At 50.2% G+C, this 14,298-nt stretch overlaps 4 protein-coding genes across 4 annotated transcripts; 2 read left to right on the forward strand and 2 right to left on the reverse strand.

Moving 5' to 3' along the window:
• Positions 1–746: 746 nt before the first annotated feature.
• Positions 747–1,862, forward strand: PFICI_10147 (uncharacterized protein; the record flags this gene model as incomplete). Its single annotated transcript, XM_007838728.1, has 1 exon — positions 747–1,862. The coding sequence occupies one exon, from the start codon at positions 747–749 to the stop codon at positions 1,860–1,862; it is 1,116 nt and encodes a 371-aa protein (XP_007836919.1).
• Positions 1,863–3,508: 1,646 nt separating this feature from the next.
• Positions 3,509–7,528, reverse strand: PFICI_10148 (uncharacterized protein; the record flags this gene model as incomplete). Its single annotated transcript, XM_007838729.1, has 2 exons — positions 3,509–4,980; positions 5,038–7,528. 2 exons carry the CDS (start codon positions 7,526–7,528, stop codon positions 3,509–3,511), a joined length of 3,963 nt encoding a protein of 1,320 aa, XP_007836920.1.
• A 1,962-nt stretch (positions 7,529–9,490) lies between these two features.
• Positions 9,491–11,239, forward strand: PFICI_10149 (uncharacterized protein; the record flags this gene model as incomplete). Its single annotated transcript, XM_007838730.1, has 2 exons — positions 9,491–9,642; positions 9,724–11,239. 2 exons carry the CDS (start codon positions 9,491–9,493, stop codon positions 11,237–11,239), a joined length of 1,668 nt encoding a protein of 555 aa, XP_007836921.1.
• Positions 11,240–11,654: 415 nt separating this feature from the next.
• Positions 11,655–13,336, reverse strand: PFICI_10150 (uncharacterized protein; the record flags this gene model as incomplete). Its single annotated transcript, XM_007838731.1, has 2 exons — positions 11,655–12,966; positions 13,026–13,336. The coding sequence occupies 2 exons, from the start codon at positions 13,334–13,336 to the stop codon at positions 11,655–11,657; spliced, it is 1,623 nt and encodes a 540-aa protein (XP_007836922.1).
• Between the last annotated feature and the right edge of the window lie 962 nt (positions 13,337–14,298).

Here is a 14,298-nt window from a genome sequence, read left to right on the forward strand (position 1 = left end):
CTTTGCCTTGCTGAAAACGATCTCTTTCCAATAGAGATTTCCGTAGTTAGTGCGGGAGTCTTGGCTGATTTCTGCCCTCTTTGTTGTCCTGCTTTTGCCTCCCTGTCATTGGTTCTCGCTGGACAAGATGAGTCTCTCGGGGCTGATATATACATTTACGCTATACGCCGCGTGCGTAATTGTGCCTTATGTAAGACTGCTCTGCCTACCAAAGGTATTGGATTTTAAAATTGACTGATTATGGGCATATAGCTTTTATTTCTGGTGATCTATCGTGTCTCGTATCATCCGCTTCATAAATACCCAGGGCCTTTAGTCGCAAGATTCACCGACGGATATGCTGGTTTCCAGGCACTCGCGAGGCGAACCCATACCAATATATTCAATAACCACGTCAAATATGGTCAGTATACAAAACTAAAAGGAAAAGGCACTGTATCGATCATTCACTTATCATAACCAAGGCCATGTTATACGGTATAGCCCAGACAGACTCTTATTCAATACCGTGACAGCATTTCAAGGTAGGATGACCAAGGACAAGTCAAAATGTATGCATCACAGCTAACAAGTGCCTAGAAATATATTCGAGTCCGAGAATCACGAAATCGCATGTCTATGTTGCCTCACGGCTCGGCACTGCTCCCAGCCTCTTTAGTACGTTTGAAAGAGATTTGCATCGCCAGAAACGACAGATCATGGGCCAGCCGATCAATGAACGCTCCATGAGAATATTCGAGCCCACAATGTCGCGGCAGGTAGATATATTCTTACAACTATTATCTCAGAACTGTCGAGACTCAAAGCCTGCCAATATGACGGACATGTGCCAGCGCCTCGGATTTGACGTCATCGGACACCTGGCCCTTGGCTGTGATCTGAAAATGCAGACCGAGGAGAAAAACCGTGTCATGATCAGGCTTCTCACAGTCGCCAAGATGCGAGTCAACGCCTTTATGCATTTTCCGGCTCTACAGTCATTCGATTTCATCCTCAAGGCTCTTCCCTCAAAAGATGCTGTTGAATTCAAGCGCATCGTGACAGAGATTATCAAGAACCGTGTGGCAGAAGATGACAGAGGACAGCATGATTTATACGCACTCATGGCTGACCATATCAAGCCCGGTGGCCTCTATGACGGCATCCTCTGGAGCGAGGCCATCTTCTTCATGACGGCGGGTGGAACTCCTCCCGCCGCAACCATGAGCGCCGTCTTCTTCTACCTGTCGCGCTATCCCCAGTGCTACGAGAAGCTGGCACGGGAGATCCGCACTACCTTTGCCTCGGGCCGAGATATCCAAGGCAGCGCCAAGCTGTCTGCCTGCAAGTACCTGCGCGCCTGCATCGACGAGGCACTGCGCATGGCGCCGCCGTCCCTGGCCACGCTGTGGCGGGAACAAGCGGCCGACGACCCGCAGCGCGACGCCGGGCCCGTCATCATTGATGGCGTTGTTATCCCGCCCGGCACCCAAGTCGGAGTCAATCTATACGCGTTGCACCACAATGAAGACTATTTTCCCAACCCCTTCACCTTTAATCCTGATAGATGGCTAGACGATACTGATGAAAAGAGTGACACTCACCGGGCGTTTGCGCCCTTCATCATTGGTCCCCGGTCTTGTGCGGGCAAGGCCATGGCCTACCTCGAGATCAGCCTCGTCATAGCGAAAACAATCTGGTACTTCGAGTTTGAAAAGGCACCAGGTCCCCTCGGCGACGTCGGCCAAGGGAAAAACGAAACCGGAGCAGGAATCAGCCAACCCAAGGAGTATGAGCTGTTTGATATGTTCAACGCCAACCACAATGGGCCATATCTAGTCTTCAAACGTCGCACGGATTGCCCCGATGAGCTTGAGAACTAGGTACTTGGTATATTTACTTGCAGATATAAGTACGAGGTATACAGCGTCTGAAGGCGTGCATATCTGCGCCTTTGCTAGCAAATAGTTCACTTGAACCAAAATGGAAAGGCCTTGAGTGCTTTTGTTTCATTTTCATTTCATCTACCCAATCCCGTGCTTATGCGCCTCCGACAGATTAAGAAACACCAATCGCACAGCCTCGTATATAGCTCGTAGATCGACAGTGAAAGCAAAAGCAAAAGCAAAGGCAAAAGGTAACTCGGTTCCTTGCAAGGCCCTGGGCCCTCCTCCCTTCCTCATCCACCGCGAGCCACCCACATCTTCCATTCAAAACTATAAATAATTCCAAAGTACGAAACCATATATATTTAGATACATATAGCGCGCGACTAGTCCCCGCAATTGGGATGTTAGCCATTATAGTCAGTCGCGAATCCTTATACTTGGGCAGGCGACGACTCCAAGCTCAGAACATTACGTATTCGGCCCACAAGAAGGTCGATACACAAAAAGCAAAAAAGGTTGATCATACGAAAAAAAAAAGTACAAAAAGAATGCTTGCATGAGCATTGAATGGATCTGGCGTCACCCGGAATCGAACCGGGGTCTTCACGGAATTGCCCGTGGTCGAGGAACTGTTGATATTCCACAACGTGATGTACTGACCACTATACTATGACACCTCGGTTTTATAACCCTCGTCTGATGATTAGTCATCTGATGTGAGAAAACCTCGATTATCTTAGACTGGATAGTTTCTGCCTGGCACATTATTTCGAAATGAAGAATGGTAATCCTATTTATCCGTTGACTAGTGCATGATCTGGTTGTAGTCCGGGCAAGTTGTTTTCTATTGTCGGATGCTTCCAAGACCGTCAGAGTCTAGTCATTATAAAATATCAAGGTGAAAACGATACGAGAAAAGGTAAATCAAAATAAATCAAAAGGTGCATATTTTTAGGTTGGCAAACAAATATTCTGGGGGCAAAACCAACTTTTAGTTATAGCACAAGTCATTATGGATTCCAGACACAAAAAAAATAGAGAGACAGAATCAGCAAAAGATTGGCGTTACCCGGAATCGAACCGGGGTCTTCACGGTATTGCACGTGGCTGAAGTTGAACCAACTCCACAACGTGATGTACTGACCACTATACTATAACACCTCGGCACCCGGTTGGGCTTTGCTGTGATTTGATGTTGAATTTGGCAGACTATTTCATTACATGATAGAAATAGTCCTTGGCGGTGGATACCCGCCTTCGACTGCTAGTCAGAACCACAGGAACAGGTTGGCTGCCCAAGCCAGGTGTAAAAGGCAATTCAAAAATTGATATCACCCGAGATCGAAAGCTAAAGCACAAGTGCTCTCTTTCGCATTCTTGCTGTTAACATCGGTGGGCTGAGGTATAACAGCAACAGTCAACTTTGGTATTGTATCCCAGTCCGCGGCTGTAATGGTGTAATGCGTACGAAAGTCTGTGAAGACTGCTAATACAATTGGTCGCTATGTATCTTCTATTGAATTTCCTATATTAAAATGGTATCCTTGACTTCTTGCGCTCATGTGGTCATCCTATCTTTTGAATGATGTGAATTACAGTTCATGTTGATCATGGCTAATGATGCAATAGTCTTGGCCGGCCTAGGCAAGACCAAAACCTTGAGTGTTTTCCAAGGCAAATCCCAGTCTCTCTCTAAGAGTCTCCTTGTCTTGGTACTCGGGCAACAGTAAGATGCCATAGCACGTGTAGGCAGACGGCAGGCGGCCATGCTTACCCTCAGCGGCACCGTTCTTTTGGATGACAAACTTGATGTTGCGCATGCCGCCGACCGGTACACGATCGCTGGCTGTCACAAACTCGAGCAGCTTGCGTTTCTTGTTCTCGTCATAGCGCTTGACGATACTCCAGAAGTCGCGGATTGTGCGATGAGTAGCGTCCCAACCCTCGTATCGTGCAGCCCGGCGAAGCTCATTGATATCAATTTCCTGCACTCCTTCCACAATAGACTGCAATAATTGTGGTGTGAGGAGTTGCAAGGACTTTGGGAGGAGACAAGTTCGAAAGCCGCGGGCAAAAGCCTCGTATTGCGGTGCAACGCTGACGTCTGTGAGGTAGCGAATATAGTCGCTGACGTAGGCTTCGCGATTGTCTGCGGTCACAAGAGGCGCATCCTCGGGATTTTCCGATGCCAGTGTTGCAACGCTGGCACCCGAGAATTGTGGCCAAGTGATGCTTTTGGACGAATCCATTTCCCGTGAGACGGGCTGTTCAAGCATGTTGACCGAGAACTCATAAGTGCGGGCAAAAATATCATCGACAGTACCATCTGCCTCATCCCACTCGAGGAGACTTGTGAGACCATTGGCAAGATCGGGCCAGCCGTCCGAAATATGGTGTAATTCCGTCACCGGCTCGCCAAGAATCTTCATGTACAAAGCTTTCGGAAATGTGATCGGCAATGTGAGACCATTGAACACGGCGATAGACACGAGCAAGCCAATAAGCTCGAATTTCCATTCTGGCTGCAATGACCCGGGCTGGAACCATGTCATTCGGGTTCTGTCATCGACTGTGAAGCCGCCATAGTCCGGGTTCAACGCTTCTGCAAGGGCCAGTCTGAAAAATTCTTGCTGAACGCCGCCAGAGTCGAAGCCCTCTTCTCCAGCATCCTCGCCTAGGTGGACCTTCAACGGCCTGAGCAGTTCTCGTTCCTGCCTCCTCCACAATTGATCAAACGCGTCGCGCAGGATCGTCTTACGACCAATGTCCAAGATCAAGAACTTGGATGAAGCAACCTTGAGCATGTCCTGGAGAACGCCCTTTTGATGTCCATCTGTCACAAGACTGTCCATAGCTATTATCGAGCTGATTCGCGTCTGCAGCGAACTAGACTCTTCATATGACCGGCTCATGCGTGAGAAATTGATGGCTCGAAAATACGACACCAGGGATGAGTTTGGAAATATGTACGGATAATCGAGTAAATGTGCCGCTCGCCGGGTCGAGTCGTATTCTAGCCAGGTAACAGGCATCTCAATTGAGTCAAGACGATCGCTGAAATATTCAATGCGGAAGATGGCATCGCCTAGGAGAAGTGACTTCCGCTTTTGGTCTACTCTAACGTCAGCTGTATAATTCGCAAAAGTGCTGTCACTATAATAAGACTTACGTATGGCCGCAATGAGTGCAAGCGCACCACCAAAAGGGCCATCACCGGGGACGTCTGGCCTTCCTTGCCACTCATTCAACATGATCGTACGTGCCCAGTCGAGAAGCAGGATAGGCATCCGCTTTTCGTGTACCTCTCGTTCTTCCAATGAAAAATCACCAGATGGATGCATTTCTCTCCCTGGTTCAAGGTGAGACAGCACGATGTCAAGGACATCTGTGCTATGCATTGCATCTTCTGGATCCATGTCAAACTTAACGAGCTCATCGAAATATCGCCGTGTTGGGATTGCTGCCAGCACCCTGCGCGCCAGTCGCAGCGCCATGTCATTTGTGAACGCATCTTCGTATTGTAGACAAAGAGAGTAGCCATGTCGAACAACAAAACCATATTCGGATAGGGTTAACCCCCGAGATCTAATCCTTGACATGTCGAACAAGCATGTTGCGTTACTGACCAAAGGAGCTGCAGCGACGAGAGCATGCAAACAGATGGATATCAAGAAACCAGCTTCCTTGTTAGACAGTGATGTCACAGTTTTGGCCAAGCCAGAGAGTTGTGGCTCTGCTGATCTCAGAGCGCTTGGAGGTGCAAACAGGCTTTCAGAAGCTTGCCATAGACTATCAAATACCAGACTCGGGGTAGCTCTGGTTAGACGCAACATGTGATAGAATAGTGTCTGAGATTCCATAAGACCGCCGGGCGTTGTGAAAGATTCGAGGACGGCGTTTGGGTCACTGAGAACATTATAGACGCTTTGCTCAATGAATAGCTTCCACTCAAGCTTGAGAAGACGAGGATATGATTTGTGGGTGGGACTTCGCCTTTTCAGGACTGGACGACTGCCCACGCTTCCTACGAGCATGTGTTCTTCTACACTGCTGTCTTGCTCCAACACATCACAGAAGAGGTTTGTAATATCCTTATTGAGTCGAGATATAGACTGAGGAAGGAAGTCGGCATCGGGTCTTGCATCAAGGTCTTCCGTATCAGCGCTAGATTCCCGAGAAGTAGAGTATCCATTTGCTGATGGAACAACGTCGCCATTGTTTGAGGTAGCCTTCTGGGAAGCCTTTGAGTAGAGCAGTGGTCCTCTCAAGTCGTTGTATGCATCAATTTCAGATAGAGATGGGGTTTGTGCGCCGTGAGCTACATCGTTCAATCGATCATTGGAACGTGGTTGAGCTGCCACTGAAGAAGCCTTGGCCGAGGATTGGGGATGTTTACGGCCCGGTGACCTAGGAGATAAAGGGGACTCAGATCCGCCAAGAGCATAATCTATCGCGGCTTCAGGGATATCCTCCGCCGCCAACGGCCGGTGCTTAACGGGCGATGGCCGTAGACGAGGGTGCGAGTGTGTTCTTGGATGCACCGGCCGAGCGCTGGAGTTGGAATTACCACTCAAGGACGTAGCCCTTGGCCTGGTGGCAACAGATGGTGAATCTTGGTCGAGTTTTGCATGAGCCACGATGGTCTCAGATTCGTGTACGTTCTCTCCGTCTGGGTCGCGCTCCACTGATGTATTTGAATCGTTTGGGTCATTTGAAGATGCCGATGGCACAAATAACTCGTCGTCTGAATCATCTGCTGTAGACGGCTCAGTGCTGGCATTGGGCCATCTATCTTCAAGAGCAGCAGCGCTGTTTTCAGATATGGTCTGCAAGTTGTTCGGTGCCAGCCACTCGAGCATCTTAAACGCGACAGACCCAAACACGTTGGCAGCAAATGAGCGGTAATCCTTACGAACAGGCCTTTCGTTGATTGAGATGGTCAGATCTGGGTTGTTAGTCGCTGAAAGGGCATTTCCAGCTTCTGTATCACCATATCTCGAGCCATTGGAGTCCTGCTGGTTTCGAATCCGGCTCGTTGGTGCTGGGCTTTCATTAGGATGCCGTGCATCTTGATGCGTTGTGGCTTCGAGACCGGGAGGCAGATGGCGCCGGATTCTACTTCTAGAGTCTGGTGACAGGCTTCGCCCACGGCCATTCGCCCTCTTTGCTTTCCGCCCATCACCAACTTTGGGACCTGTCGAGTGCAGCTTGGGCGCAAAGATCAGAGATCTCGTAGCGTCATTGCAACTGCGAGAGTCGAGATTCGGGCAAAGGTACTGTTCAGGGTTGTCTTGGGACGCTAGATGTACCGCTAGAGTTCGAGCACTCGTGGGATTGTATCTTCGGACGGGAGCCTTGCCAGCCAAACGTCTGCGGCAGCTGAAGCATGACGCAGTCCGACAATCGTCGAGGCCACAGCCATGTCGTAGCTGAACTACAAACTTCTCGATGAGGAGTTGCAGGTCATGACGACGGATGGCACGCTGTATGGTGTAGAGTCTTTTCGGGTTCTCGATTGCGATGACAAAGTCTTTCAGCTCGGGCGGCGCATCGGATGGCAGTCGCGGGAACGGCACTTCCTTCCAGAGCGCAGCCAGAATCTCGGCTTCGAGGCCATCGGAGGTGCAGCCGCGAGCGCTGCCAGCTGTGTCTCTCGTCATGGCATCGGCGTGCGATATAGAAGAGGTTGGTGGCCTTGTTGGGAGCAAGAGTACTGCTGAGGCTGCCTGTCCTGGCTATCCAGCGAATCGTAACGGCTGGTAGGCGCCGCCGCCAGGTCCTAGGTCGACGACAGGTTTCGTGTGTCACAAGCGTACCGTGCAACAATCGACAGGCTTCCTTCAAGATATGCAGATCATTGTGGCGTGTCAGGGGATGGTTGGAAATGTTGCCAGAGGGCAGAATAGTCGTTCCACGCCAAATAGCGTATTAGGGGTAGATTCCGTTGGAAAGGATCGCGGAGCAGTTGTGTCAAGTTGCTGGCGCGATGATGCGCAGCGCCGGTCAGACGGATGGACCTAACGTGGGTCCCGGCGGACGGGCTGGCGTCCGCCCCGGGCTGCCAGCAAGCCATGATTAATGGAGGCAGCGGCCAGCTCCTCAGGGCTCATGGGTACCTACCTGGATAGGCACGCTAATGTAGAGTCATGTAGGGACTCTTGATTACATGAGCTTCAAACAGTAAAAATAAGTTTTTAGACCCAGGTGAGTCTCAAATTCTAGGTGATTCTAAAAATGATATTTGTAAGGAACAGGTTTCTCCATATGACCTTATTTCTTGCCGTGTCAAGCAACAGACTCCAAGGTAGTAAAAACCAGCAAAGATATCGGCGGAATACCCGTATCACACTTAGTAGCCAGGCCTTTTGGGAGGGACCAACCGCAGCAATGTCAATTACAACCTAGGACAGACATCGTCGTGCTCTGCTGATACCGCCAACGCCACTACTGATGTATTGCGTGCTAGTCCCGAGCTGATGCTTTCTTACAACAAACAAGTCTCTGCTTGGGCTTGCATTGTTACAGATTGCAATCATATTGAGTCATCCTGGGAAGTGGGAAATCATATGCATTGCCACCTGCATATAACGTACATCTCAATCGTTTAGACACTTCCGAAACACGTGCCACATCAAGGTTTGGATAAGGTTGCACGGGCAGGCTTTGGCAGGCAAAGAACGTTGTGATGAGGGCAACAGAGCAGGCAGGGCAGGATGGAGAGCTACTCTGTAATAGTAAAAGGTTGACAGTTGAGTCGCACAAGTCCCTTTCGATGCATAAGTTACGAAAAACTTCCTGTATTTACACCGTATGGAGACAAAAACAAAACACACTCGACTACCTCTACCAATAAAGCGAGACAAGGAGAGTGAAAATCACGTATCAATTGTCTGGACCGATCAAAAGGGCATGTAGTTTTACAAATGTAGATCTCAAGTTACTAACCTAGGTAGTAGAAAGGTAGGTAGGTAGGTACCTGCCTCTCTCTGCCTTAACACCATATGGGCCCGCAGCTAGCATCGCCAAGCACGAGCCCTGGCGTGCCCTGACGTATTGTAGGCCTGATAAGCTGCGAATCCGATAAAAATATAGAAAAAAACCCCCACCACACGCCACTTTGACTCAATTTTCTTGATAGGCGCCGATAGGCCTTGGGTCAAGGGAAGATATCTCTTCAGTTGTTAGAAATACTCACGACGTGCATGTATTTGCAAAACTTTTCAGCTGTGAGATTGGGCAGAAATTAGCTTTTGCCATTGCATGACGGTTGGAAAATAACCTCATCTAGTCTCGTGCTTTGAGTCTTTTAGTAATCACCCCTCCTTCGTTCAGACCCGTGGACGTTGAAGAATTCTGGGAGACTCCATAAAAAAGAAAGCCGCCGCCTCAACCCGCCACCTTCTTCGTCACTACCTGCGACTTCCAGAGACCTTCTGGAACATTTTGTTCAAATAAAATATCACCTGCCTTCACCTGCGTGGTCCCGATCGAGTCAGACTCTGTCGGCACCCTTACGAAGCAGATTGTGCGCATCCACTACCCTTGTCAACCGACCCGGCAACCGCCATCGTATTATTGTTCAGTGACTGGTGTTTGCGAGACAATCGCAGCAGTCATTCACGATGGCCTCCATCGCAGGCAATCGCAATGCCGCCGCCGCCTCAGGCGCATCCGCCAAAGTCGATTCTACCACCCACCAGTACACCTGCAACACTTGCCAGGTTGCTTTCCGACTCGCCGACACCCAGAAGGGACACATGAAGAGCGATTGGCAGTGAGTGCAAAAGACTACTCCTTCAGGCCATGGTTGAATTCATGTTTATTGTGCCCGCTAACAGCCACTCCCACTGTGCAGTCGGTATAACCTCAAGCGCCGAGTTGCGTCTCTCCCCCCAATCTCCTCTGAAGTCTTTACCGAAAAGGTCCTGCAAGCGCGCGCTGCAACCACTGCCGAGGCCGACCGCGCTGGTTTCCAACAAGTCTGCGACGTTTGCCAGCGTACTTATTTCAGCGAGAACTCTTACCGAAACCACATTGGTAGCCGCCAGCACAAGGCCAAGGAAGCAGCAATGCAGCGCAAGGCCGACGGTAGCGTCGCTGGGGATGATGCCGCAAGCACCATTGTCAGCTCAACCTTTTCTCTGGGCGAGCCTCTACCCAAGGAAGAGGTCGACTCGGATGCTGAGGATGAATTCAGCGAAGTTGTTGAGGGTCTCAAGAAGACGAATCTGCACGAACGACCTTCCCCTGTCAAGCGCCCGACCAACCCTCCTCCGTCCGCCGAAGGTCAGCACTCAAGAGAGCACCCAGTTTCCGAGAACTCGAGTCAACCTGTTTCGAGCTCTGCAACTCCTGTTCCGACCCTTACTCTCAAGTCCTGCCTTTTCTGTAACTACGACTCTCCCACTGTTGCTCTGAGCGTGGTCCACATGGAGAGAATACACGGGATGTTCATTCCCGAGAAACAATACCTGGTCGATCTCGAGGGTCTCCTCAAGTCTCTCCAAGAGCGTATTCAAGAACTGAACGAGTGTTTGTACTGTGGCAAGATGAAGAACAATGCGTTCGCCGTCCAGACGCACATGCGCGACAAGGGCCACTGCAAGATCCCTTTCACAACCGAGGAAGAGCAGCTGGAGATTGGCGAGTTTTACGACTTCCGCAGCACTTACTCAGACGATGAGGAGGAATCCGACGACGAAGAGGAAAACGACAAGTCAGTTGGTGGTGCCAAGCTTGGTGCCCACAGGGCAACCAAGGCTGTTGATGAGGCCGGCGACGAAGTCATGGAGGAGGATGGCTGGGAGACAGACAGTTCGGCTTCGTCGTGTGATTCTGATGAGCTCACTTCGATCCCTGTTGATCCACACCTTCACCAATATGAACGACTTGATAAGCACCCACACCACTCTTCGCGGGACCCTCGTCACCACCACCAGATGGATGGATGGCACTCGCATGCTCACAAGCATCGCGCCGTCTTTTACGATGACACCCAGCTGCACCTGCCCTCCGGTAAGGCTGTTGGTCACCGTTCTCTCAACAAGTACTACCGCCAGAACCTCCACGCCCACCCGTCGCCAGAGGAGCGTGCCGAACGCCTGGCGATTGAGGCCAGCGCAGACCCCATGGACGTCGACGGAGCCGACAACCAGGTCGCCAACCGCCGTGAGCGTGGTCGCAATGGAGCATTGGTTACTCGTGCCAATGGAGGACTCGGCATGACCAACGTCACAGATGAGAAGAAGTCCGAGGTACGACGCGCAGAGCTACGGGCTCGCAAGCGGGAGCACAACGCCCAAAGACGCCAAGAATGGGGTGTCAACAAGCAAAACAACAACCAGAAGTATTACAACTACCAGATTTTGTAGATACTCTCTCTGGTTGGCGATTTAATGCGGAAGGAAGCTTTGCAATGCATTTACGAAAATCAATAACGTTAGTTTGTGCTCTTTTGCGGCATATTTTGCTTTGATAGATGGGTGCCGCAAAGCGTCTCGAGTTACCAAAGCACTTGCTGCTGATAGTACTTGGACGAAGCTTGTTAGGTAGCACAATCAATAGACGGATGTTTCATGACCAAACTTGTGATCCTCAGTTATGCTGACCATGATTTCTCGTCCAATTTGAGGTCTCTGGATCATATTAATCGAGCGTCCATTGTAGACGTGAATCTGTACTTGCAGATTGCCATGCATCCAGCAATTTTAACGCATCCCTGGTTTGCAACAGTGGTACTGGAAGCAACAGAAGTAACTACACAATGGGAGAAGCATATTATCTAAGCTAGAGTTGAGTGATTCTATCAAAGCCCAGCCAAAGCTGCCCGCTCTGGGGGTGAGCCGTATAGCCGTCGGTCGGCTCGATACCATCATCATTTACAATACGGCTGGCAAAATTGGAATATATGGCAGCAATCAACAACTTCATCTCATACATGGCAAAGTTGGACCCCAGACACATTCGCCCTCCGCTCGAAAACCCCCAGAATTGCCGATGCCTCTGCTCTCGCGCTTCTTCTTCCTCTTCTTTTGAATCGTCCTGCTCAGACTCGCGTAACCATCGCCTGTGATCCCATGTCTCGGCGCTCGGAAAACACCTCTCGTCCCGGTGCAGGTTGTATACTGATGCTGAAATACGGACACTCCCAGGGATCTCGTACAGCCCGACGCGGCAGGACGGTGAAGGGGTGACGCGCGGCTCGGGGCCGCCGGCTGGTGCATAGCGTCTCACGGTCTCGAGGATCACGGCCTGTAGTATGGGCAAGGCATCCAGTTGTTTCGGGTCCGGCATGCTGGCGGTTTTACCACCTACGCCATCACCACCGCGTCGATGCATATTCGGCGTCAAGCCCAGGAGCTCGGCTCGCAGCTCGCTTTGCAAGGTCGGCGATCGGGAGAGATGCCAGGTCAGATAGGTCAGCGTGACGCCCGTCGTCTCCTGGCCGGCAAGGACGTGGTCAAAGACCTCGGAGGCCACCGAGAGCTCCCGCCGGCGAAGCAAGGGTGAGTAGACTGTCGTGGCCGCCATCTCGGGAGAGATTTGCGATTCCACCTTTTCGATGCCCGACAAGATTGAGCGCACGACGACGGGGTCATTGGCAGTCTGTTCGTATGAAGACAAATCTGGATTCTGCACCATGGCAATGGCGGCGTCCGAAAGACTTTTACACCAGGCTTCGAGCTCCTTGTTTGCGGCAGTGGCCCAATGCGGTGTCAGGTTCAATCCCAGTAGTTGCAACGCCCTGGAGAGTCGGGGCAGTTCTTGCATGAAGAAGCCATTCGTCTTTCGGACCTTGTACAAAGCCAGCCAGTGTTCACGATAACCCTTGCGTTGAATGAAGTTGGATCCGTTGCAGAGACCGAAACAGTAAGCCGATATCAAGTCCATCACCGTGCCTGGAAAGAGGGAATGCACATCAATACCGTGACCGTTGGATGAATCAAGTAATGGCAACAATCTCGAATTAATAACTTCATCACACTGAGATGCCAGGGCGATGGAAGAATGAAGAAACGATTTTGAGTAGACATGAGATACCATGCGTTTTCTCACTGAATGATGTTTTGACTCCTGTGCGGAGAAGGCACACGGAACTCTGCCGTCCTGTCAGCTGTCATTTCATACCTCGCTACGATTTCCAGTCACTGTACTCACCCGTAGTTATTAAACACAGAATACCATTCATGCTTGTCAAAACCGCCCTGGTAGACATCCTTGACGAGTTCCATGTCGGCAATAGACACTTCATGGGGACCAACTCGGACGATGGGCCCGCATCTCTCGTGCGCCTCAAACAGCGTCTTGTTCTCGCGACTCTGGAATCGAGCCCAAAGGATCCATATGGGCGATATGGAACAAGACCAATGCGCAGATGGTAATTTGGACAGAGACGTCAGGCATAACGGGTACAGGATGTATTTGTACAGAAGCAATGCTGTGATCAGCCAAAAGGCCGCATTAGACATAGAAACGGAGTCCATTCGGCTGATACACTATATACCGTCTATGTATAGCAGCAGGGAGGAAGTTGTATAATGAGAGAAGAGGGGCCAGCAATGGATGACCTCTGCAGCCATTTTCGGGGTCTTTATCAATGCTACCTGCGACCAATGCTCGCTTAGAGACTGGCCAGCAATTCATTGATAACGACCGTGAACTTTATCTGGAGTCACTTGACGATGCCCATCTTTTACTATCTAGGTTTGGGCTGCACTGGATTGGCAACATTATCCAAGTTGGTTTAATGTGACAGACTTGCTATCACTCAGGGAATCAATTTGGTGGGAACATAATAACTATACGAATAGTGATATAACACACCCGAATACACGATAATGCAAATCCTCTTAGCATTTCACAATTGCACTCACTTTACTTATGCACCTTCAATTATACTTGGATTATGCCAATAATATGGGTACCTGGTTGGAAGACAGGGTCCATCCAGCGCATGTTTAAGTACAATGGCGGGGTCATGTTGCGCACTGGCAAACACTAACCTAGAAATGTCATTCCATGAGGCTTGGGATACCTCGACCTTCTTGACGATAGTGAGTCAAAGCAAGGATTGTATGCCATAGTAAGTATATTTTCTATTCCTGTCATTGCCTCTGACTCACCGAGGCCAAATCGATTATCCACACCTGAGACAATAGTAGGGAAACCAAAAGTGAGCGGCCAAATCTGCCCAATGATGATGTCAGTCGCTAGTTCCACTTGCTATGACTCTGCATTTCGCATAGCCCAGTCAGTGGCTACCTAGAACATCCATACTTCGTGCCTGGATCCATCATCGACAACCTGCGAGCGGTGAAAATTGGCAACAAGATGAACCCGGCGTAAATGAAGCATATGCTTTTTTAGTATATCAGCGTAGGTATCTCTCCTTCGACCTAGATGGGTCGGGCAGTGAATGCATCATTAGATT

This window comes from Pestalotiopsis fici, assembly GCF_000516985.1.
Source record: "Pestalotiopsis fici W106-1 unplaced genomic scaffold PFICI_Scf_7, whole genome shotgun sequence".
NCBI lineage: Eukaryota > Fungi > Ascomycota > Sordariomycetes > Amphisphaeriales > Sporocadaceae > Pestalotiopsis > Pestalotiopsis fici.